The following is a 23,539-nucleotide window of genomic DNA, read 5'->3' on the forward strand; positions in this document are numbered from 1 at the left end:
AACACACTAATCGTTTTATAAATAGTTCTAAGTCCTGGGAGAATTCACGGATACCTATTTACAGTCGTTCAGTACTTCGCACAAAGTGATGGCTCTACTAACTACTGTGTCATTGCTCCCACCCAAACACAGCAGCGATTTTTATGTATCACTATTAGTTTGTAAACTTTTTTAAAATGGTATTTTGAGGTTTTCTACTGTACATTACCTTTCCTTAGGAAGGGTTGCGTAGACGATAGGGGCACGGTCTTTATTTCAACTGTACCTCTTCATAACGTCCTTCCTACCAAACAAGAGTGAGGGCTGTCTTAACGCCAGTCGCCTTTCATGAGAATTTGCTGTGGTATAAAATAAGATCCCTAAATCATCTGCAGGCCCTGTTTAGAGAGTTTATTATTCTTCTTCTTCTTATTATTATTATCATCTCCAAAGATTATTTATGAAAATGGCCGTACGTTCTCTGTTCCAGGTAGAACACCACAGGTGCTGATATGGCGATGTCTCTGGACGGCACGTCTACCAACATGGCAGAAGTGGGGTCTCCAGTGACCGAGGACGTGGCTCTGAACACATCTCTCATAAGTGATATGGAGCTTTCAAGGTTCGTATCTTCTGGTTACCGTCTTCTTAGTACGAGGTTCTTCAGCTATATTTGCGCGATAATTTACAAAGCTACTCGATACGACAGGTAATATTCTATGTTCTGAACTCTAATATTAACCGCCAGAGTGATTAGGGACTGGAGAATGTCTCTGCTTCTATGGTCAAGATTGCGGGCTCGACTCCTGGCGAAATCACGTGGCATAAGACCTTAAATGTGAGAGACGCGTTTAAGATCCACTGGCACGTTGAAATATTGCAGGCGAGAGTAAGACTCTACAAGGCGCCTTAAAATCCACAGCCATTGAAAAACCGTTTAAAATAACATATAATAATATGTAATATTTATTTATTTATTTATTTTATGCCCACATTGGAGCACTGAAATCAATCTATATACAGTCAAGTCTTATGAACATTGGTTACAAATTTGGTTGATTTTTCTTCTTTTGTTCCCAGAAATGTTTCATTCTCTCTGACCTGGCTGCCCGTTCTTCGTCAGTTATGTTGTACTGTTTACGTGCATAGGTCTTCAGTTTGTGCCTCACGTCGTTATTTCTCAGGATCCTCTTCTCTTCTCTGTTTGCAATTTAATGAATTGTCAATCCTAATTCATTAATACAAATATAAATACATTTAAATCTTCTTGAACTTCTTTGAACCAGTGATTTTTAGTTTTACTATTCTAAAAGTAGTTGAATAAATGTTTGAGTATCCTAGTCACTGGCAGTCGTGATATGTGACAGAAAAGAGCAACTCTTCTTTTCCGCATTGCATCTATTATAGACTCAGTCTCCTGGTATACAATTTCATTGGGTAGTAATCGCCATTGTCCATCTAATTGTTCTAATGATTCGTCTATCTATTTTCTGTAATTTATCTGTAGTTGATTTCGTATTCAAATTGAATAAGGTTTCACTAGCATAGGTTGCTTCAGGCTTAATAACGGAGATGTAGTGTTTAAATTTTGCATTTATCGAGAGAGAGATTTCTTCTTGTAGGTTGGCCAACTAATGTGTTGTGCTTGTTTTAATTTGGTTATTCTATTTTCAACTGATATTTTCTCTTTTAAGTTCCAAGTTATAATCTCTCCAACATATTTAAATTTATTAACAACCTTAATTTCTTTGTTGTTAGTGTGATAGGTGATGTTTCCACTTTGAAGGATGACATCATTTCCGTCTTTTCAAAGGAGATTTGTAATCCAATATTTGCTGCTATTTGTTGTAATTCTTCAGTTTGGAGTTTAGCCTCTTCCATAATACTTGCAAGTAGCGCAAGGTCATCTGTAAATGCTAGACAATTGAGTTTGATATTTTTGCCAGTCTTGATGTTTGGCTGACATTTCTTAGACCATTCTCGCATGACTTTCTCCAATGCACAGTTAAACAGTATTGGTGAGAGACCATCCCCCTGTCGAAGTCCAGTCCGGATTTCAAACGATTCAGACAACTCTCCTCGGAATTTAACTTTTGCTGTAGTGTTCTTGAGGGTAACTCCAACGAGATTAATGAGTTTCTGGTGTAACCCAAATTCTTTAAGGATTTTCAGTAATGACTCACGATGAATACTGACATATGCCTTCTTGAAGTGAACAAAAGTGATAACCAGCTTTTTGTTTCTCATTCTTTGATGGTTCATAATCCACTTAAGACTAATGATTTGGTCAGGACAACTTCTTCCAGGTCGAAATCCCCCTGATACTCTCCAAGTTCTTGGTCGAGCTGTTCTTGAATTCTCGTGAGGATAATTCTAGACAGGATCATATATGTGATATCAAGTAGAGAGATCCCTCAGTAATTATTTGGATCCAGTCTATCCCCCTTTTTGTGTATTGGATAATGTATAATAATAATAATAATAATAATAATAATAATAATAATAATAATAATAATAATAATAATAATAATAATAATAATAATAATAATAATAATAATACCAGACCAAACCCCATGGCACAACAGCCCTGGAAGGGACTTGGCCTACCAAGCGACCGGTGCTCAGTCCGAAGGCCTGCAGATTACGAGGTGTAGTGTGGTCAGCACGACGAATCCTCTCGGCCGTTATTCTTGGCTCTCGAGACCGGCGCACTATCTCACCGTCAGATAACTGCTCAGTTTTAATCACGTAGGCTGAGTGGACCTCGATCCAGCCCTCACTTCCAAGTGAAAATCCCTGGCCTGACCGGCAATGGAACCCGGGGCGTCCGGGTAAGAGGCATGCACGCTTCCCCTACACCGTGGGGCAGATAATAATAATAATAATAATAATAATAATAATAATAATAATAATAATAAATGTAATAAATTCCCAAAACAGGATAATAAATTCGGTGGAGGAAACAAGACGGGACCTGAATGAATTGAAGATCATGAGAAATCGCAAAGTCTTCAGGAGCTCAATAAATAAACACACATTTGTGGTGAAAATTAGCAGCAGGACGGGTACGAAGTGGTCAGAAGAACCGGAGAGGCAACTCAGTAAGTTCTTGAAGAGATATGGGCAGAAGGCGAAATTCATGAAGCGAATGAACAAATTGTTAACGCGCTATATGAATGAACATAACGAAACAAGACGGAGACTTCCGTGTTGAAACATTTTAATTTTACTCCATCTGACTGCTTGCTCGTCACTTTGGATTTACGATTTACCTTAGACCTAGTAGATGGCGGAGTAAGGAATCTCTCTTTGGTGTTTGTGGCTGAGTTTTAATGAACATCGTCGGGTAAACAGCAAATGTGGCACCAGAAGTCATTTAAAAGCCGACATCGTACGACATGGAATGTCGAATGGACTTTTTTTTTTACTCTTCTGAATTCCGACTACCTCTGCCGGATTTGAACCTGTTATCTTCGGATCCAGAGGCCGGCACTCTACCACTGATGATGATGATGATGATGATGATGATGATGATGATGATGATGATGTGCAACATCCAACTGATATTGTCCCGGTTAGGAAGACGACCATCGTTGACAATTTCATGATTTTTCCTGGCGTGAACAGTATGTGACTCGTGGATTCAAACTCGGGACCTACTTACCACGAGACAGATGGGTTGGAGGTGTTACTAGGTGATTGAATGGAAAATGTAATCTAGGGCTGAAAGTGTTATCTGTAGGGAAGGGAAGGGTCGTCTCGCTCCTAAGCTCGGGGTGCTTATGTGGTGGCGAGTGATAAGGGATATAGCAGGCTATAAATTTATACCCCCTACTGCTCCAAGAGCCACGCAATTTGCGTGAAGGGTAGTCCAGTAGAATCCCAAGTAAAAATAGTACATCATGTTGTCTTCATGGATATACAAATACAGCCAGGATAAAGGAAACAACGTCCGTAATGAAGATCAAGTGTAGTAAATTTTAAATCTCCGTGCATAATTGGGTCGTCTTGATTTTAAAAATGTACAGGACGGTTGGGCTCTAATGAAGATAGAAGAACGAATAAGACAAGCGAACATAATATAAAATGTTAAATCTAATGAAGGTAATTAATGACAGGAATGATGGAAAATACTGGCCAAGCCGTTCCTCGAATACCGAGCGGCGCCAGCGAGTGAGTAGCATGTGAATGATCTCTGACGATGAAAGTAAGATACCGAAAACCGGTTTCGGATTAAATTATTTAATGTCTTATGATGTCGACTGTTGTAATTTTAATAAGTGTACGAAGCCATCAGAACTGTTACAGTGGCTTTATATTTTACAATTATTATGACTAGGCCTACATAATCTAGTCGAAAAATGACCCCTGTCTTTAACAATGGAAATCAAAATCTACAGTTTGTTTGCACTTTCAACCAGGTCAGGAACGGAATAAATGGAGCGGCGAGGATTGGAGCTGTGTCTGCCGCACTCCTCTGGGGCAATGATTAATGACTGACAGATGAAGTGAAATGGCATTGGAGAGTGTAGCTCGAATAAAAGATGACAGGCAAAACCAGAATACCCGGAAAAAAGCTGCTCCGCCTCCGTTTAGTCCGGCACAAATCGCACATGAAGTCAGCAGGATTTAAACCACGGAACCCAGCGATCAGAGGCCGGCCATGGAGGCTCTGAAGAACGTCCCTTAATCTGAATTACAAATATAAGTTATGTTAAATAAATAAATAAATAAATAAATAAATAAATAAATAAATAAATAAATAAATAAATAAATGTCAAATAAGTTAATCGAGCAATCATTTAAATCAGCCAGTAAATCCGTATCCTCGCGCGGAAATGGTGCAGCTCCTTTTTCAAGCACACCCTCAACCGAGTAGAACTGCATTTACCTTCTTAATCGCAGTGGAGTACTCTTGTCAATCTTATATTTCTGACAGGACTTCCGAGAACTGCAGTTAATAGCGCTAAACGGTATGCTATTGGAGTTGGACTATCTGTAATTAAAAAAATCAAAGAAGGGCAAACAAAATTCGTTTTATGTGGATACGAAGTACAGAGCCAGTACAGATCTTCACACAGACTATCGATGGGGCACCAGTTATGAGCATCTTACTAGTAAATACGTTTTTCATATGATTCGTGGAGTGGTTATCTCTGGGCGATTCCAGTCTCTTACGTCAAAATTCATAGTGTTGATGCCCTTTAAACTCTGTGCCTTTTGCATTCTATACTGAAAGCACGGTTCTCGCATAGAACACACTTGAATTTAAAAAGTGCTTCTGCTTCCCTCAGCAACATTCGTGATTTGTGACACCCAGCTATGCTGAAATGCCACCACTATAGGTCGGTGGAATGGTGAAAGGTATACACCCTACGGATTTGTGTTCCCGTAGAATTGTGTTTGTGATTTCTCACCATTCTGCTCAAATCACAGAATGATGAGAGTCTTCGTAGAGCGAACCAGCTTTATGTTTCCCCTCTCCTCGATAATATTTTGGTCTAAAATATATAGGCCTGCCTTGATGTAGGATAATTTCCATCACATCACGTAGAAAGTATCCATCATCTTGTTCCAGTACCGGTTACCTCTGTATAACTCCACGTATCCGAAACAGGTGTATATCAGACGCCCTTGAATAATTTCAAAACTACAAAAACCTAACCAAAATACAGATACTTGAAAAACGTTGGAATATATACAGAGTAGGGACAAGCGGAGGAAAGAAAGCCCTATAAACCTTGGTCGCAAACCCAATATCTTCGGAGTTATGAGCTCTACCATCGATGATCGCCATGTCTCTGATCTACTCTTCACAACATGTGACCGCCATGAATTGCAATGCAGTCCTCTCCACGTCGTATGGAATCAGGCATTCCTTGAAACATCCCTGGCTGTTTCCGGATTGCATCACAGGCATTGAACACGCGCTGTCGTAGTGTACACACATAATTTATGGGGACCGAATACATTACGGTTTTCCCATGTCCCCAAAGCCGTAAATATAAAGAGTTAAGGTCAGGCGATCGGGTAAGCCAAAGTATTGGTCCTCCGTGGCCAATCCATCGCTCATGGAAGACCTGTGTTAGGTGTCGTCTAAGCCTACGATGAAAAGGAGCCGGTACCCAGATCGTGCATGTACTACATGTGCAGTCGTTTATGCCCAATGTTTAGATTAGAACTTATTTCCCCTTTCTGTTGCATACGACACTCCGTAAATTAGTGGAATATCTTGATAATTTATGGTAGTGGTAGAGGACCGTAACTCCGAAAATACTGGGTTTGTGGCCAATGTGTATACGACCTTTTCTCGTCTGGAACCTTTCTCAAGCACGCCCTGTATACCTCGCCTCACTCCACTACTCTCCCGCGGCAGCCCGGGGTATTTACGTCTACTGTAGCCGGAGTTGCCAAATCGTCTACCGCGCTCGATACAAAGAAAGGGTAAAGACTGAAAAGAGTGTGGAGGAAACTGGTTTGGCAACCTCTCCACGCCAAACGAGGAACATTTCGAATTTATTAACTCAGCAGGGTGCGGGTGTGATTGACTTCTGAGACCGTCATGTTTTGTCCCCGAGTACAACTGACATGAAAAGAGGAAGGCCCAACCCTGCTAGCCTTCAAGGTCAGCGGACCCATTAGTGGGCGTCGCGGGCTTCCGCCATTTTGTGCTTAAAGCGGAGCTCAGAGCCTCTGTTAAAATGAGAATAACTCGGGACTGCAGCCTGAGAGCACATGATTCATGCGTGTTGTTCCCGGCGAGATCTACCAGTACCAAAATAATGTTTCAGATAAAAATTGATTAGTTACGTGAAAAATCGTGGTATGTTTAAATTTCTCAGTTGTCTTAATTTAAAGGAGATTCAAGCTTGCCGGAAACGAAAAGAAGAAGAAATAGTGATTCAAAAGTAACGGGAAGATTGTAAAATATCCGCGACTGAAAGGTGGCCGAGCTCCGCACGTCTCGTGCTGCCTAACACGGCATTGCTTTTGTTCGTTTTCAAAAATGACCAAACTTATTCGAACTAACAAATTGTCATAATTAAACTATAATTTACTGCTGCAGTAGATATTCTCTGACCGTTATTTAGATAAATCTTTGAAAGATAGACAACCTTATCCTTTTGAGGTATTTGCTGAATATTAACTGTAATCCAGTCCAGGATAGCTCTTCCTTAACCATATATCATTTTGGAGGTATATGTGTTCGAAGAAGATAAAACTGAATAGCTGAGAATTAGAAATCCTGTGATTGGACAACATACACAAAAGGAGAACCGAGACAAAAAGAAAAAAATAAACTTCCCTAACCTGAATTCTGCATATTCCCTTATTTCTAACACACGTGCGACTAGTCTGCGTCCATGGCTCTTATACAATGGCCGCCCATTTTCTGCAGTTCAGGGAAGATCACTGTATTGAAAGGAGTGAAAAGCCAAAACGTGCATTTTTATGACTTTCAACGTCCGGGAGTAGGGTAGAGAACATTTTCTTCCTTCTTCTCCGGGAGTAATTTCTATACTTGATACACATTGACCTCAGCACGATCTCGATAGCAGGAAGAAATGTTCGCACCTTTCACCCTAAAACCTGAGAGGGTGCTGTAAATACTCTTCCGTAGTGTCCTGATAAGATAACCTAGTTAAACCCCTTTTAACCTCAGACACTTCCACCCGCATAAACCAGCATCTCGGATCCACAGCCTAGAACAAGCCTTCCTACTTGATTCTGTTCTAAGATTACGACGGAGCTTCAGTAATGTTTCGTGGGAGGAAATGGGCGCGTTTAGCTTCTACTAACTGATGCATTAAGATTTATTGTTTTTTATGAATGATAATTTTCTAGTTCTAATATTTAAATTAATAAGAGCAAGCATTTTTTTAAATACGAAGTGCATCTTGCTTTGTTGTTATTAGCCTAACAAAAGTTAGCTCTAAATAAGGTAAAACGTAACGGTACTGAATGAAGCCTAGAGAAAATAAAATAAATCATATTTTAGACTGATAAAAATGTAATATATATGGAATCTACATGTAAATACCGTAGGTAGAAAAAGTGTTTCTGTGGCTTTATGTTCAGGATAGTTGTGACATTTAACGTATGTTACAAACACCGAAGAAAGTTCCTTATTTTTCACCTCTAATTTTGTCGTAAAATACGGCTTTCGTTTCGAAAGTGTCCCTCGGCCGGTGTGTGTTACAGAAACTTGAGAATTTTAAAATCTCAAATAACTTTTAGATAATAAGTGCGGCGAAGGAGTTCAATGCCTCATTGCAAAGAGGGTGGATCATTGTACCCACAGGATTGATCTCACCTTGGAACAACGCTATACGGGACCATTTTGAGGTACTAAAATCAATGCGCCACGCGATGTGCAGCTCTAGACTCCGGCGTTGTCGGCGTGTTGTACACATATACCACGGAAAAGAAATCAAATAGGGGTCATTTCAGAAAACTGCACTGCGAATAAGTGCGAAACATTTATTTCGCAAAATTGATCGATTACTCTTTCAAGAGGACAGAGAGTCTTGTAATTCCAAGAAGGCTATGGGAAGTGTCTCAGTGGCGGTACACCGATCACCCTGCTCATGATGAAGAACTTAGAATTAAGAAATAACATTTCAAACTTACATTTATATAGTTATCGATACGGCCACCAGGGGGCCACGTTTACACAAGCTTCCTTCTGTCACGCAGACTGATACCCTTCTCTTTACTCTCTCGCCAAAGATTGATACGGTATTCGCACTGTAACACCCTTTAACACCCTTTTTCTCATGACCGATCCGCCCCTGTGCGAATTCGTTTAACGCAAAATAATTCGGATAAACTTTCAAATTTCTTAGAAAAAAACAGACTGTGAGTGTTCTTGGTAAAATTTGGTGGTCTTACTGCATGGCCCCGTAACCTAACTACAGTATTTGTATTTCTGTATATTTTTTCTTCATTTCTGTAAGAGCTCTCTGTGTGAGTATTGGATGTTCTTCGCCTGCTGCTGTATCTCCCCTGTATGTAAATTTCTCGCGCTCCCTTCTTCTGTCGGACAGGTGTGACAGACCATATAGTGAGTAATGGCTCGCCAGAGGGCGATGTGGTTAGCGAACAGCGCCGCTCTCCTCATTCCAGCCTGCTTTAGTTTCTCCGTTCGAAAATCTTCCTCATTTGTCAATAAGCTGCAGACGATAAACACTGCGAACTCTTGTCCCGTTTCTCAACGAGATGCAGCGAGTCTGTGCGCCCTTTCTGACCTCATACTTATCAGAGGAGTTCATGAGATATGATAGTAGGAAGGGAGAGGGTGAAACCGGGTGCTGGTACACAGCCTACACTTGTCGAATAGCACCAAAGAGTCTGTTCAAGGCTTAACGTCGCCATCCGACGCAAGAATCATGATCAATATGTCCTCACTCCATGTGAACACTGAGGAGACGCAACCAATATTTTGTTGGTGAAAATGTTTCTGGCCAACGGGACTCGAACCGGCTAATGACTGTCTAACGAACATCGCCACCTCTTCTGCACTGAAAACTGTTTTGAAAATATTTACGAGTTCCGTTTGGATTGCGGTTTATTGTCATTCACGGATATATATGTAGGGTATTCCGGGTATCTGACCCTTGACCCAATGGGCAGCGTCGGTACAGTCGTTTCAGAGAGTTGCCTGTTATGTTACCGAACGAGTCCCGAATTTTTGTGCTATGTGTTAATTTCTGCGACCCAAGTATTGGGTATAAGAGATTTTGTCGGAACATTGTTCTACATATTCACCACCAGAGAAACACACAACAGTGATTACATCTCTGAGGAAGTGCATCCTGCCGTAAAACAGAGCTAAGTCCACAAGTAAGAAACAGTGCGCTGCCCCGACCTGAACAGAGTGTGGGATAAAGCGTAAGAAGAAATAGTACAGGTTTTCTGGGTATTATTTGATGATACAACAGTGCAATCAATGGAGTGTAATTCGATCTAGGATAAAGAAGGCAATGTTTGTCTGCAGACGGACAAGGGAAGAAAGGCAATTATAAAAAATGTATGGGTATAATTAGTGAAAAAGTCCAAACGATAGACAATTAGCAGCTTATTCTGGGCGTAGAAAGAAAATAGGTGGCATGCAAGGAGGCTGCAGCAGAAAGAACAAGGGAATGCACAGGAGCTATAGTGTATAAGGGACCAGCTAGTGTCCACGTCTTCCTGTGAGTTGGGGATGTACACGAGTTCAAATGAACAAATTTGAAAACTTGGATCTGGTCGTTTATCGATTTCTGACACTTCAGTATCGCAGTCAACCGTCATGGCTTGCACACTTATCGTACAGTAGGCACTGACTCTTCTGTTCCATGGATGACATTCCAGGTTTTGTACATACAGGATTCGACGCTATTTTTACCTGCAACTTTTTTTTTTGAAAGGCATTCTCTTTATTAGTTTGGAGATATTTTTCCTGAAATACAGTTTCTTCACTATATCGCAAGTGATGCATGACGATGACATTCATTCGAAACTGGCCATTTATTTTACATTTTCAATCTTTTTCTTTCAAATGACACGTGTTTCGTTCTTACACTTCGGTACATCGCCTGCAGCCATGAATTATTTTGGGCGACGCTTCACGTCAGAAGTGAACATCTTGGCGGAATAATGAAAGTAGAAAAGCTTGTAAACAGGGAGGATCAAAAATGACTCCAAACAGTAGTTGAAGTAGATCAAAGAAATCTAATGAAACAGTTCATAGTAGAATCCAAGAAGGAACCATGACAAGATTTTAGTAATAACCTTGAAAGTCTTGGTCAAGCGGCAGCGAAAACTTTCGGAACTGTAATAAACAATCCTAGAAATGGACGAAGAACGGATATGGATTATGTTTCGGGTAAATCTTGTGGATCCTATGGAATCACTGGAAAAACGTCGGTAACGTAATGTTTCCTCGTTACTGTAACAAAAGCAGGACGGCTGGGTACATGCAGATCACTGCAGTTGGGGGGTTGTGCTGAAAAGACCTGCATCATCTCGGGAAGAGGATACGAGTTTACTTTACTAAAGACAAGAAAGGAAAATTTATTGTAAGTGTAAAAGATAAGTCCCGAAGAGTCTTCATGGGGAGAATAACAATAACAATCAAATTATGCTTAAAGAAATGGAGGGGATGATAAAATAAGTTACTCTGTCCGAAAGCAAAAGGAATAAATGATATTAGACCTGAAATGGTGAAATTTTGTGAGAAGACTGGGATGGAAAGGCTTTGTAGAGTAATAGGATTAGCGTAGATTTTCGGCAAGGTATCACGCCTCTTCAGTGATGCCTAGGCCATCTATGACAGCTGATGGCGGAACTGTTGAGGATCCATCCAGCCTTCGGGCTGAGGATCAAACATACATACATCTTATGATTGGACGGAAGGAGTAATTTCACCTGTCTTTTAGCAAGGGAACATAAAGTATTGCAACAACTATAGAGATATTTCATTGGTTACTATCCATGCAAGAGGTTCTCAGATATTTTGCAACGGATATTGCCATCAGTGGCGGAGAGTAAGTTAGTTGGTTTCAGACCACAGAGGGAATTCATCAAGTAATTGAAAAAGTGCTACGAGAGAAATAAACAGTTATTTCCATGTTTCGTACATCTAGATATGACGTTGCCCATACTGAGGGATTAGCGGTTGGTTTATTGCAGACAATCAAAGTTGTTTATGTTAACATTAAGCTCTTGGTGAGAGTTGTTGGTAGAATGTGTAACTGGTTGAACGTAGTTACAGGTGACAGACGAGGCTGTAGATAACTTATGGAGACGTGTAACTTGAAGAAATCACTTAGTGTGAATGTAGGAAGCAGATCAGTCTCAGTCGACGACTTATTCCTAAAGATAGAATCCAATATCTTTGAGCTCAAAAATAGTTGCATTGAGCACAATAATGAAAAGTGAGAATTTACAAAACGAATAGTTAAAAAATAAAAAACCTTAAAGAACAATAAATGTGAGGTAGGGATAGATATTGTTACGTGCCAGGCCTGAGGTACTTCCGGGAGGGACTAGTGAGCTCCCGGCCGGCCTGGAGGGCACCGTGTGTTGTTCTCGTCGGCCGGCTTACCTGTGAGTTTCTAGGAGATTTCCACGAGAATGTTCCGTCTTTGGCCACGTCGTCCAATCCATAAAAAAGGAGGCTAGCCGCGGACAGTCAGTGCTGGTGCTGGACTCTGACTCCGTCGTGGAGTCAGGCTCAGTGTGTTGGGCTGAGGGCGACTGAGGTGTTGGATAGCGTCCCAATGAGATCTCACGAGGAGCTGTGGTTGTTGTGTCGGAGTGTCCTGAGACTCTCTCTCTCTCTCTCTCTCTCTCTCTCTCTCTCTCTCTCTCTCTCTCTCTCTCTCTCTCTCTCTCTCTCTGTGTAGACGGAGGTCCGCCTTCAGTCTGCGGTTGAGGTAGTTATTGTGACTGAGGGGTTAATTGGACCTGTTGTTAGTATCGTCCTGCTGTTGCTCTTTACTTCTTCACTGCGTGTGAATTAGTGGACTGTCTCTGCAGTCGAAACAAGCCATCCTCAGAAAAAAATTACCTTAACATCAATATTCTCAGTGAAAACTGGGAAGACTCAGGAGATCTTGCTAAGTCATAAGTACAGATGTTATGGTAGCAAGGATGATTCCTGGTACAAACGGATGGGAACAACGCGAGAAGGGCTCTCGCATGAGGACACATGTTGTGGATGAACTCTTTGGAAGAAGAGCTGTACGCATCAACCGGCCATGTGAGGCGAATGGAGGAAGTAGATTACCCTGGGAAATAACGGACTCGGGACATAAAGGGGTAACTTACGAAAGCCACTTCTGGTAGGATTCTCAAATAACCGCTGAGATCGAAATAATCTAAAAACAACTGCTGTGTCCATTACACAGTGCCCTGGAAGGTACGAGACGGTTCAGTTTTGTTACGCTGACTCCTGTTTTGTAATTGGACAGGGAGGGTTCCCCATTACTGGAATGGACTCTTCCTTTACGAGTGGCGCGTATTTTTTATGTACCGCTCGGTCGCTAACAGAGCAAGCGCCGTGCAAATCGCCTTAAAACGCGCACACAGTTTTATTGCCTAACTTTATTTTATTACGGTTTGACCCTCGATGTAGACCACAATTTACATACATCTGCCATTACACTGAGCGGTACACTCACGTCAGATACCGAACACGCCCCGTTGTGTGTATCCAGTGAGCCGATACACTGGATATGTATTGCTGCACAGTTAGCATTTACTGTACCTGTTAGTTTCTTGTTCAGACGAAATCTCTTAATTGATAGACAAGTTTTAACTTACTACGAATACTTCCCAAACGATACCTCAGATATCAAGATGAGCCTCGATTAACAGCAAATACAGAAGTAATCGTCTCGGGACACCAAGGGGAGAACAACTTGACTGCACAGTTTGTTTTATAGCTTTTTGTGTATTACATATGTGTGTACTAACAAAGGAGCATAAAAAGTTATATTACACCATAAACTGTCGCACTTTCACCAAAGTACAATTTTACATTATCAGCAAACCTTATTAAATGATAAGGTACGAAGCCATCAATAAACACGGTACCCTCCCAGTTAAAATTGCGTTCAAGCAATGTAGATATCGCATTTAGCTAAATTATCTAAGGTAGCTTGAAAAAAGAAACCACTTCTCCCTTTGCGAGAATCAAATGATCATAAATTGTCTCCCGGTCACAGCCATCCATCAACCGCGGCTTATTTCGGATGACAACCGGCCATAAGACATAGCCTGCCCAGTTGCTAGGTAACACTACTTTACATCACAGACTGCACGGTTGTTATGGTTACACTTCCGCCACACATGTTTCTCGTTAAGTTACACAAATTTTAGGATGATTGCCAGGGATAAGACATATCTATATCAGAAATAAGGTAACAAGAGCTCCCATATAGGCACACATAAGGATTCGCAATAGTAGAACACTCCAAGATTGTCACCATTCCTGTCGAAACACTTTTTCATACGGTACAGCATGGTATGGACGATATCTGCGTCCAATCCCCGAAGCCATATAATGTCAACATGCTGAATGGCGATATCGTCTTTGAATCCTCTACAACTCAGGCGGTTTTTCTGCGAAGAGATGAATTACTGAGTGACAGATCGGGGATGCAGGGAGGATAGTCCAGCGCCGAAACAATTCTTATGTGCTGTTAGCTTTGCATGACCGGACATTGTCGTGCACGTTGTTTTCTGTGAATTGCTACCTTCAAGCTCTCCAGTGTGTCACTACAATGGTGAGGAAATCAATACTCTGGATCCTCCTCCTTACAACCCTTACATGGAATCTTGTGATTTCCATCACTTCGGACATTTGAAGAAGCAGTTCAACGACGATCCGGCCGTTCAGTATGCCCTCATGACGTGGCTTCAGGGACTGGACGTAGATTTCTTCCATGTCGACATCTATGCCTTGGTGTGCTGTTGGAACAAGAGATAGGAGACGTTTCAATTTATTCTCGCCACTAAAATGAAGTATGAACTCTTGTTACGTCGTTTTTAAAGGGTCTATAGACTTTGGCGAATTTAGGAGATGATCGGAACAACATAATTTGTTCTCTTCTGATGATCTGAAAGCACTTGTCGTCCGCAGCTGAAATTTTGCATGGAACGAATCAATAAACTGCATTTCTTGTCTACCAATGCCCATCTGGATACATGGGTGTCGTCTGGGAACGGTTCCTTGTTCAACCAGCTTTGTGAAAAACATTCTTCTTCTTAAATCAACAGTATAATTGTTCGATTTTGCTTAGGTTCCACATGCTTTGTTTATTTAATTTCTTGCAGAACTCAGTATACAGTGTTGTGCATTGTCTATACTGGCATAGAAAGAATATCTGGGATGACCTTGTCCCCACGCTTGCACTTACAGGCTAGGGTAGTTGATGTGCAATGGAGTTATGTACTTTCGGGTGTTGTCGAACTGGTCCGACACTAACATATCAAAACCAAGGGTCGAAAAAACCTTGTCCGCTCATATGTTATACAAACTGTCCCAATAAAATGAAACAGGGCAATATAGTGAATATATATAGCGGCCTTTCGGCCTCGTCATATAACGTATAATGTAGTCACCTTTGGATTGGGTTGGGTGGGGGACTTTTGACCCGATTGTCTTGTCACCATTTGAATATTTAAATCACCACAAAACGACTAACTTCAAGCCCCCATCACCTAACGTGGAAACCATTGAACACTTCTGCTAGTACTACGCCGCGCTCAGACTGCCTGAGAACTAACACTGAGTCTAGTGAATTGAGTTAATTGTTGAGGGGTGGGGATTAGGTTACAAACCCATTCGGGAATTCCTGCCTCTACCTGCCAACTACCGTCCGACCAGTTCCACCGCGACCTTTCGCTATGGAAGAAAAATATCTTTTGACCATCGGACCACTGTCCCCTGTACTTTCTACCACCGGGTGTCAAGAATTGGCTAAGTGTAATCTGGTAAGCCGTACGAAGTAAACTAACAGTACATCTTTCTCGGTCTGTATATCACAATCTCCAACAAAGGAATGCCATCCAGTTTCTTTACTTGTTCCGTATTTCTACGAGGAGATTCGTATTTTGATGTTGCTTACTTAGTGTTTCCCCTTCCTTCTATTATCACATCAAACACCTGCTGAGGGTATTTTTAACTGTCTGCGCTCGAAGACCACCCTCCCATACATCATGATGTGTAGCATCTTGTAAGTTATGTTGGGGAGGTCATAAATAACCCAGAGGTGCTGTGATCTTATTACTGAACGAGGACCATTAATAGGCTGCAACAACTTCGTGTTGGATAACGTTCAATAAGTGGAGAAATGATAGAACTGGTCGAATTTGGTTTCGTTTGTGAAACATTCCAAAAATTTGTCGGCTGTATCCATGTATTTGTCATTTAGACATTCTACACAGTTGGAATAAAATACACTGCCTTTAGAACATAAAAACCAACGATTATTATTATTACTATTATTATTCATTATGTCAATTAGGGGGAGCACTTGAACTTATCTAACGACTGCTTCTTGTCTCTTCCCTATGCCGCATCAACCAATCAATCAATCAATCAATCAATCAATCAATCAATCAATCAATCAATCAATCAATCAATCAATCAATCAATCACTGATCTGCATTTAGGTCTATCGCGCAGGTGATCAGTTCTTTACCTAGTCTGTTCTCAAATGATTTCAAAGAAGTTGGTAATTCATCAAATCAAATATATCCCTTGATAAATGATCCCAGTCCCTAATTACTCTTTCTATACACGAATATATTGTCCCAATTCGTCCTCTTGAATTCCGACTTTATCTTCATTTTACGACCTTTTCTACTCTTAAAATCTCCACTCAAGCTCGACGCCGCGTGCAAGCTTAGTAGGCTAGTTTCTACTTCCAGATCAGTCTGGACCATTGTTAATGAGCTTCTTCTAGGGGCTTCCTTATCGCGATTCTCAACAATTCGCCCGCCAGCTATTGGCCCTCTCTACTTTGTCAACTCTGCGCCACAATTATCGTCTCTCGCAGGCCACCCTGTACTCCGCCTTCATTGCCATAGTATTATTTTACCCGTGGTAAAAAGTGTCTAATCCTCTTACTGTTACCCTGTTAAGAAAAAAACATGAAAACGCACTACTTGTTGAAAGGAGTAATCCTGAATCGCTCTTAACGTGGTGACCACGGGTCTTCCGGCTGAATCTACTGATATTGTTCCTATTTACTTGCGCTTCGTTCCTCACTTCCCTCTTTTTTACAATTTTCCTTATGTGGCACCGACACAGAGAAGTTTTAAAGGCGACGATGGGGTACGAAAGAGCTAGGAGTGGGAAGGAAGCGGCCGTGGTCTTGATTACGGTACAGTCCGAACATCAGCCTGGAATGAAAATGAGACACCGCGGATAACACTCTTCAGGGCTACCGACAATGGGGTTCGAACCCACTATCTCCTGAATGCAAGCTGACACCTACGTGACCCAATCCGCGCAGCCACTCGTCTTTCTTATCTGACCTCAACACTCTTCTGATCCCCATGGTAGCTTATTAGTTTTCACGCCCTTTGTGGCCCTTCATCCTTTTTGCCGATTTCTTAATTCATTCCTCGAAGGGTCCCTTTAATATTCCGATCTTAGCCTTAACCGCTTAGGTGTAGGTCATCTTAAAACAATAACCACCATATTGAACTGAGTCATCTCCATACTGCCCGCGAAGGTCCCTGGAGGAGTGGAAGTCAGTGGCTTCCCCTAGCCGTCAACTTAACAGTAAGTGGGATGCAGTCGTTAGTTCTATACCCGGAAGACCTTGCACCTCCCACTCATTTCTTTGCAGGCTGAACGAACCTGTTTTAAGACGAAATACAGCCAGGCAACCATCCTCTAATGAGAGAAAAAATAGAAGGTATCGGCCAAACGAAGACAAGGGCCACGAAGGGAGTGAAAATGAAAGACTCCCTAGGTGTCGCAAACCTAATACCGTCGGGGTCGGAAAAGAACAAGAGTTGACCAAGCGAGGTCGGATAGGATACATGAAAGTGAGGAACCAGGCACAAGTGGAAGCAATGCCAGGACTCAGCTATTGTCCCCGTTGTCGCCAACCCACACTCCCAAGTGAGGCCCCTTTTAGTCGCCTCTTATGACAGGCAGGGTGGTATTCTACCGCCCCCACCCACAGGAGCCGAACCTCAGGACCATATGCCTCTCCAGAAGGGGAAATCTCATTTTTTACATTTTTCCAGTCTGACCCATGGATTCCCCGGTGAACTGCGTACGCCTTTATCGCCTCGGCTAGCCAGCTCTCATGTATTCTCAATTACCACGACACTACACAAAGAATGTTGAGAGCTGCTGGTAACTTTCTGGAGTACTTCGTCCCAGAAATAACAATCCATATTTATCATGAGCTTATGTATTCACAGATGATGGACACCCCGCGACGTCCTCGCTAAATGCAGTGTTACGAATAGTGACTCTTCCCTCCTGAATAAACACAAGCACTTGACACATCCGTGTGTTTACTCTGCATTATCTTAGCTGGACAGAGATCCTTAGTGGGTGGGTCTAGAGTCCACAGGATGTTGGGCTGATTCTGAGTTGCACTGAAGGTCGGAGGAATTTAGAAGGGCCCACTATCCGTCCACCCCAAACATTATTCAGTGCCATCGATCATCATCTTCGTGGTAATACGAAGGGAATGTCAGAAGAAACTAAGAGTATTCATATATTGCAGACTCTGTTATCTCCAATAATTAGCGTGTAGAATCCGTCGTAATCCGCAAATGAGGTTAAATAAATATTTACGAAGTAATTTGTTACATTAAAACACCATGAGGTTAAACTGTGTAAATGACCTCAACAGAATCGATGGTTGTTTCAAACTCGCTAATAAAAGAGACGATGCATGACATTATAAAGAATATATATAAAAAACCGGGCAAGTTGGCTGTGCGGTAACGGGCGCGCAGCTGTGAGCTTGTATCCGGGAGATAATGGGTTTGAATTGCACTGTGGGCAGCCTTGAAGATGGTTTTCCGTAGTTTCCCATTTTCACAAGTAAAACATTAAAAAAGGGCCACGGCTTTTCCCACTCTTGAGTAAGTAGATATTTTCATTGTTTTCTGCCTTGAGGATGTCCTGGATAACTAAGAACTGTCTGCAAAAGTTATTTTGTCTTGTGTTTTACGACTATTTTGAATCGTTCTTTCATAGTCTCCGGAAGTCAAGGGCAGGTGCTGTGTAGGACAGCCTTCTTCATGTAATTCCAACTTCTGCTCTATCAGTTGCGTTTTTCGGACAATGCTCGGCACTGCTACAGAACTGAACTAGAAACATGGTGAAGACCATTGATCTGTATCGCAGCTGCTAGAGGGTCCCCTGGTGATTTAACTTCACTCTAACATATTCAAAGTTTTCAGCAACGCAAGGGTGGGAAATTGATACGATTTGAAAGGAAGCTGCCTTGGTCTTAATTAAGGTACAGCCCTAGCATATGCCTGTGTGAAAATGGGAAGCCATCTTCAGGGCTGCCGACAGTGGGATTCAAACGCACTATGTCCCGAATGCAAGCTCACAGCTGCGCGCCCTGTAGCTCATCGCTGTGGTGTACAGTCAAGTCCAATAACTTTTAGTGCGTGGGATTTTTCTTGATATTTTATATTTTTCTAGACCACCATGATTAATCGCAAAGTGGTTTATCCGCCCCCGGATAATCGAGAGTGTATTGTACTTGGTCTGACAAGAAACGGCACCCTCGCTTCTTGGGGGCACACACCATGCGGGTGACTCTAAATTATAGGGTGCGTTGAAACAGTCCTTTGTTGTTCTTATTATTTATGTACAGTATAAGATACATATATTATTAACATATTGTAATTGGGGTAGAACAAGAAAGTGATCAAGCGTATGCCGGGTTTTATTCAAAGTTCAAGTCTTAACGACGGACGAATCACAATAAACAACGGGACGTGCCCTCACTACATGGGAACTGCGGACAGGTTCGGTTTTGGTACCAGCTATCGGCCGATGGCGAAGTTTTTCCGCGAATGGGGCTCGAACCGGTTAACCACGGTGCCGTACCAGGTGGGGTGAAGTTGTAACATACAAGAAGATATGGCCAATCCTTCCTCACACGTAGAAGAAAACATGGGTCCGGAAACGGTTTACTTCCCTGTCAGAACTCTACAATCTCAGGAACAGAACATACCCCTTATCACATGAAACTCTTTCTTGGAATGCTCAAACTTCCCGCCGTCCGTGCATTGGCATTGGTTGCAATTTTAGACTTTGAACGGTGGGGCCTCCGTGGCGTCCGCCTCTCACCACTGGGTTCCGTGGGTCAAAGCCCGGTCACTCCATGTCAGATTTATGCTGGACAGAGCGGAGGTGGAACAGGTTTTCCCCGGGCACTTCGGTTTCCCCCACCATCTTTCGTTCCAGAAGCACTATCCAGCACCATTTCATTTCAAGTGTCAACCCTTAATCACTGCCGCAGAAGACTGCGACAGCCTTCGGCAACCGTCACGCTTCCTGTCGTCGCCGCTAGATGGGGCTTCATTCATTTCATTTTTGCCCGAATTACTAGAAATAGGCTGAGGATTTTCATTTCTTCTAGACTTCGTTTGAAGAGGTCAGATTGCTCCGCAACGCGCATATATTGTTGCAGCTTTCAGTTTGGACAGGCCTGGCTCCGGGAAGCATAAGCATTCTAATTAAATGTGAACACGTGAATTGGACAAACACCTCAAATATTTCGATTGTAGCAAAACATTTGTTCAGTTTTTTTAATGATACAGTGTAATTTCTGATAATCCCCTTACGTCGAGTATGTCTTGGAAAACTACATCAATTATGACGTCGACTTCTTACCACCGGTATGAACTAGTTGTCTACGCAGCGATCCCCGAGCAACAGATGGGGCTGAATCCTTCTATACCCATTAAAAAGCATGGATCACATTCTTCTCTTAATGTATTAACTGAAATGATTAAGCAACTCCAGAGGGAAATACACATCTCCATCAATCCTCACACGAATAGAAAAACACACCGTACAGAAACACGAATATATATCGAGTAGCCAAAAATCACGGGAAGAGGTGTCCCATCAGAAAATGTGCCGTGTGTGACCCCTGCGGCGAAGCTCAGCAATCTGTCACAGACTCCAGTGTCAAGTCGCGAGTTAACCGACTTTGAACGTGGGATGATCATCGGCGCTTAGGTCATAGCATTGCAGAGATTACATGAGAATTCGGGTTTCTGAGGTCAGCAGTGTGGAGGGTGGATCTTCAATATCGCAGAGAGAATGTTACCACCGCACGGGAAGACCACATGAGTGCAGAACCATACTGGGCGCTCGACGGGCTACTGCGGTTCAGATCACCGCCCAGTTGTATGTTGGGAGTCAGGAACCTATTTCTACCAGGACTGTAAGGAGGCAACTGCACCGCATAGGCTTCACCAGCCCACGACCAACTCGTGTGCCTTTGCTGTCACCTCGACACAGAGCTCAACGACGTGCATGGGTCCACGAATATCGGCAATGGACCATGGAACAGTGGTGGCCTGTGAATCCCGGTTCCAGATGTATCGAGCTGATGGGCGCGTCAGAGTGTGGCGTATTCCCCATGAGGCTATGGATCCTGCGTGTCTATAAGGTTGTGTCCAGGCGCGAGGTGAATCAGTTCTGGCGTGGGTGGCGTTTTCATAGTCGCAATTATGCCTCATTGTGTGGCTGCAGGGAGCGCTGACAGGTGCACGTTAGGAGAACATTCTTTCAGACCATCCGCATCCCTTTCTGGCCCTAGAGTGCCCTGACGGCGATGCCACTTTTCAACAGGACAATGCGCCATGTCACCGCTCTGTGGTGGCACGCAGATAGTTGTAGGAGCACACCATGGATTGGCCCGCCAGATACCCCGATATGAATCCAATTGAGCATTTATGGGATGCTGTCGATTTTGGTGTACGCTCCATGAACCTCGAATCAATTACACGAGACAAATTGTGAGTAGCAGCGCAAGATGCGTGGGTCCATATATCTTCAGAACGAGAGTCGGTGCCTCGCCCTATTGCTGCCGTTTTGAGGGGCAACTCGTTATTAACATCACATTCAGTGTCTTCCCATCACTTTTGACCACTCAGTGTAATATGGATCTTTGGTCAAGTTATTCAAGTGGTGCCATATCCTTACTACACGGCGCATCAATACGGAGCGACACCGTTACCAACCATAGCAGCTGAAAAGAAACCGAAAATCCTTCCTACTGACACGAATATCGGAGAATGCCATGGACGAGAACAATAGAGGCACAGTAAGCCTTAATATTCATTCGCGTTAATGTAATGCCTATTTTTGCGGTACGGTAAACGTAAGCAATTGTGTAAGAAACTACCACTTCTACATCAAAGTATTGCAGCGGAAAGAAACGTATGTATCTGCCACTGGATGAATTACATTCCTGCAATTGTAATGTCTCGCCCCTCTCCATTAAACGACAATTGGAGAGATAAATCTCCTTTAATTACGGAATAATCCATTAACCTGATTACAATATGACAAGTGGCAGTTCTTCGTTTGACCGAGCGTTGTCTGGGACGGAGAGAGGACATGTGCTTGTACACATTTCGACAGCAATTAATGTTCAGATAGCGGAACAGAAGTCAAACACAGGGCTGTCCCGATTTGCATTCTCCGGCACTTTTGTTAATCACTGGTGAGATCGCAGTTGTGCACCTGGTGCAGTGACGCCAGTGTGTGTGTAGAGCGAGGCAATTTTCAATGTACAGACACTGCTAAAATCCCCAGCACCGAGTGAGTTGGCCGTGCGGTTAGGGGCGCGGAGTGGAGATAGTGGGTTCGAGCCCATTGTCGGCAGCACTGAACATGGTTTCCCATTTCCACACCAGGCAAATGCTGGGGCTTTACATTCATTAATCCCACGGGCGCTTCCTTCTCACCCCGAGCCCTTTCCTATCTCATTGTCGCCATAAGGCCTATCTGTGTCGGCGCGCTGTGAAAGAAATTGGAAACAAACCGCAGTAACACCGGGAATTGAAGGAGGGATCCTCTCAAGAGAAGACGAGAACTTTGACCTTTGAGTCAAGGACCAGGAGCTCAGCTACGTATTTTATATTTTATGTAACGGGTGTTCTGTTGTTCCAGGTTCCCTCGTCCTCTGTTGACGTTCGCCGCCATCGTTACGGTCATCATCATGATCATTGGTATCCTGGGCAATCTGCTCACCATTGTAGCTCTGGTGAGGTGTCCTCGAGTTAGGAACGTCGCCGCTGCCTTCATCATCAGGTAAGAACACACCCCGGCTGGTCCTCATGTGAATGGACAAGTAAACCTGTGCTATTATTCTACTTCCAATGTGTTCTCTTGCAGTTCTCTCTTTCTCAGCAAATTTCGCAATTATTTCAGTCATCCTGATGGTAATTCAACAGGAATATGTTTTGAACTGCGGCTCTGTCTTGAGCTGGCATGATCTATTTCCCGACACTGTTGTAACCAAGGCAACCGGTGTCTTCTCTGCACACTGCTACTGTGCGCTTTTGTTACTGCATCAAGTGAACGCCGTCAGACATCCCCACGTCCGGCTAATAATAATAATAATAATAATAATAATAATAATAATAATAATAATAATAATAATAATAATAATAATAATAATTGTTACCGTGTTTTTGTGGTAGTTATGCATGAAAGAAGGTGCTGGGTGGTGAATAGGTCTCAAGCTACTAAAGTGAAATTAATTTTAAAATTTAACAAGGTTATATTTTCTTTTCAAAATTAGGTAACAACAAATAGAACAGGAACTTAGTAGCCGAAACACGATTGAAAAATACATTTATATAGGTACCCCATTTGGGGCTTCAAAAGTCAGAAACATAATTCTTGGGCAATCAGCTCAGTTTTACCCCAAACACAATTTTAACAGAGGGGCAGAAAACCCCATTCATACCTAGGAGCCCTTGCTCCAAATTACACTGAAAAGCCTCCTCGAGGCATACAATATACAATTTTCAAAAGAGCCACTCGCTCTCA

The 23,539-nt window shown here is 42.6% G+C and overlaps 1 protein-coding gene across 1 annotated transcript in view; it reads left to right on the forward strand.

Annotated features, from left to right (window-relative positions):
• The first annotated feature begins 486 nt into the window (after positions 1–486).
• The window catches only part of LOC136883089 (G-protein coupled receptor moody), a 131,066-nt gene continuing 108,013 nt past the window's right edge, over positions 487–23,539 (forward strand). The window contains exons 1-2 of the mRNA XM_067155263.2: positions 487–601; positions 22,655–22,795. Coding sequence (XP_067011364.1) covers positions 492–601; positions 22,655–22,795 — 251 coding nt within the window. The 5' untranslated portion in view covers positions 487–491. The remainder of the gene's footprint in view (positions 602–22,654; positions 22,796–23,539) is intronic.

Source organism: Anabrus simplex, chromosome 11, assembly GCF_040414725.1.
Source record: "Anabrus simplex isolate iqAnaSimp1 chromosome 11, ASM4041472v1, whole genome shotgun sequence".
Lineage (NCBI taxonomy): Eukaryota > Metazoa > Arthropoda > Insecta > Orthoptera > Tettigoniidae > Anabrus > Anabrus simplex.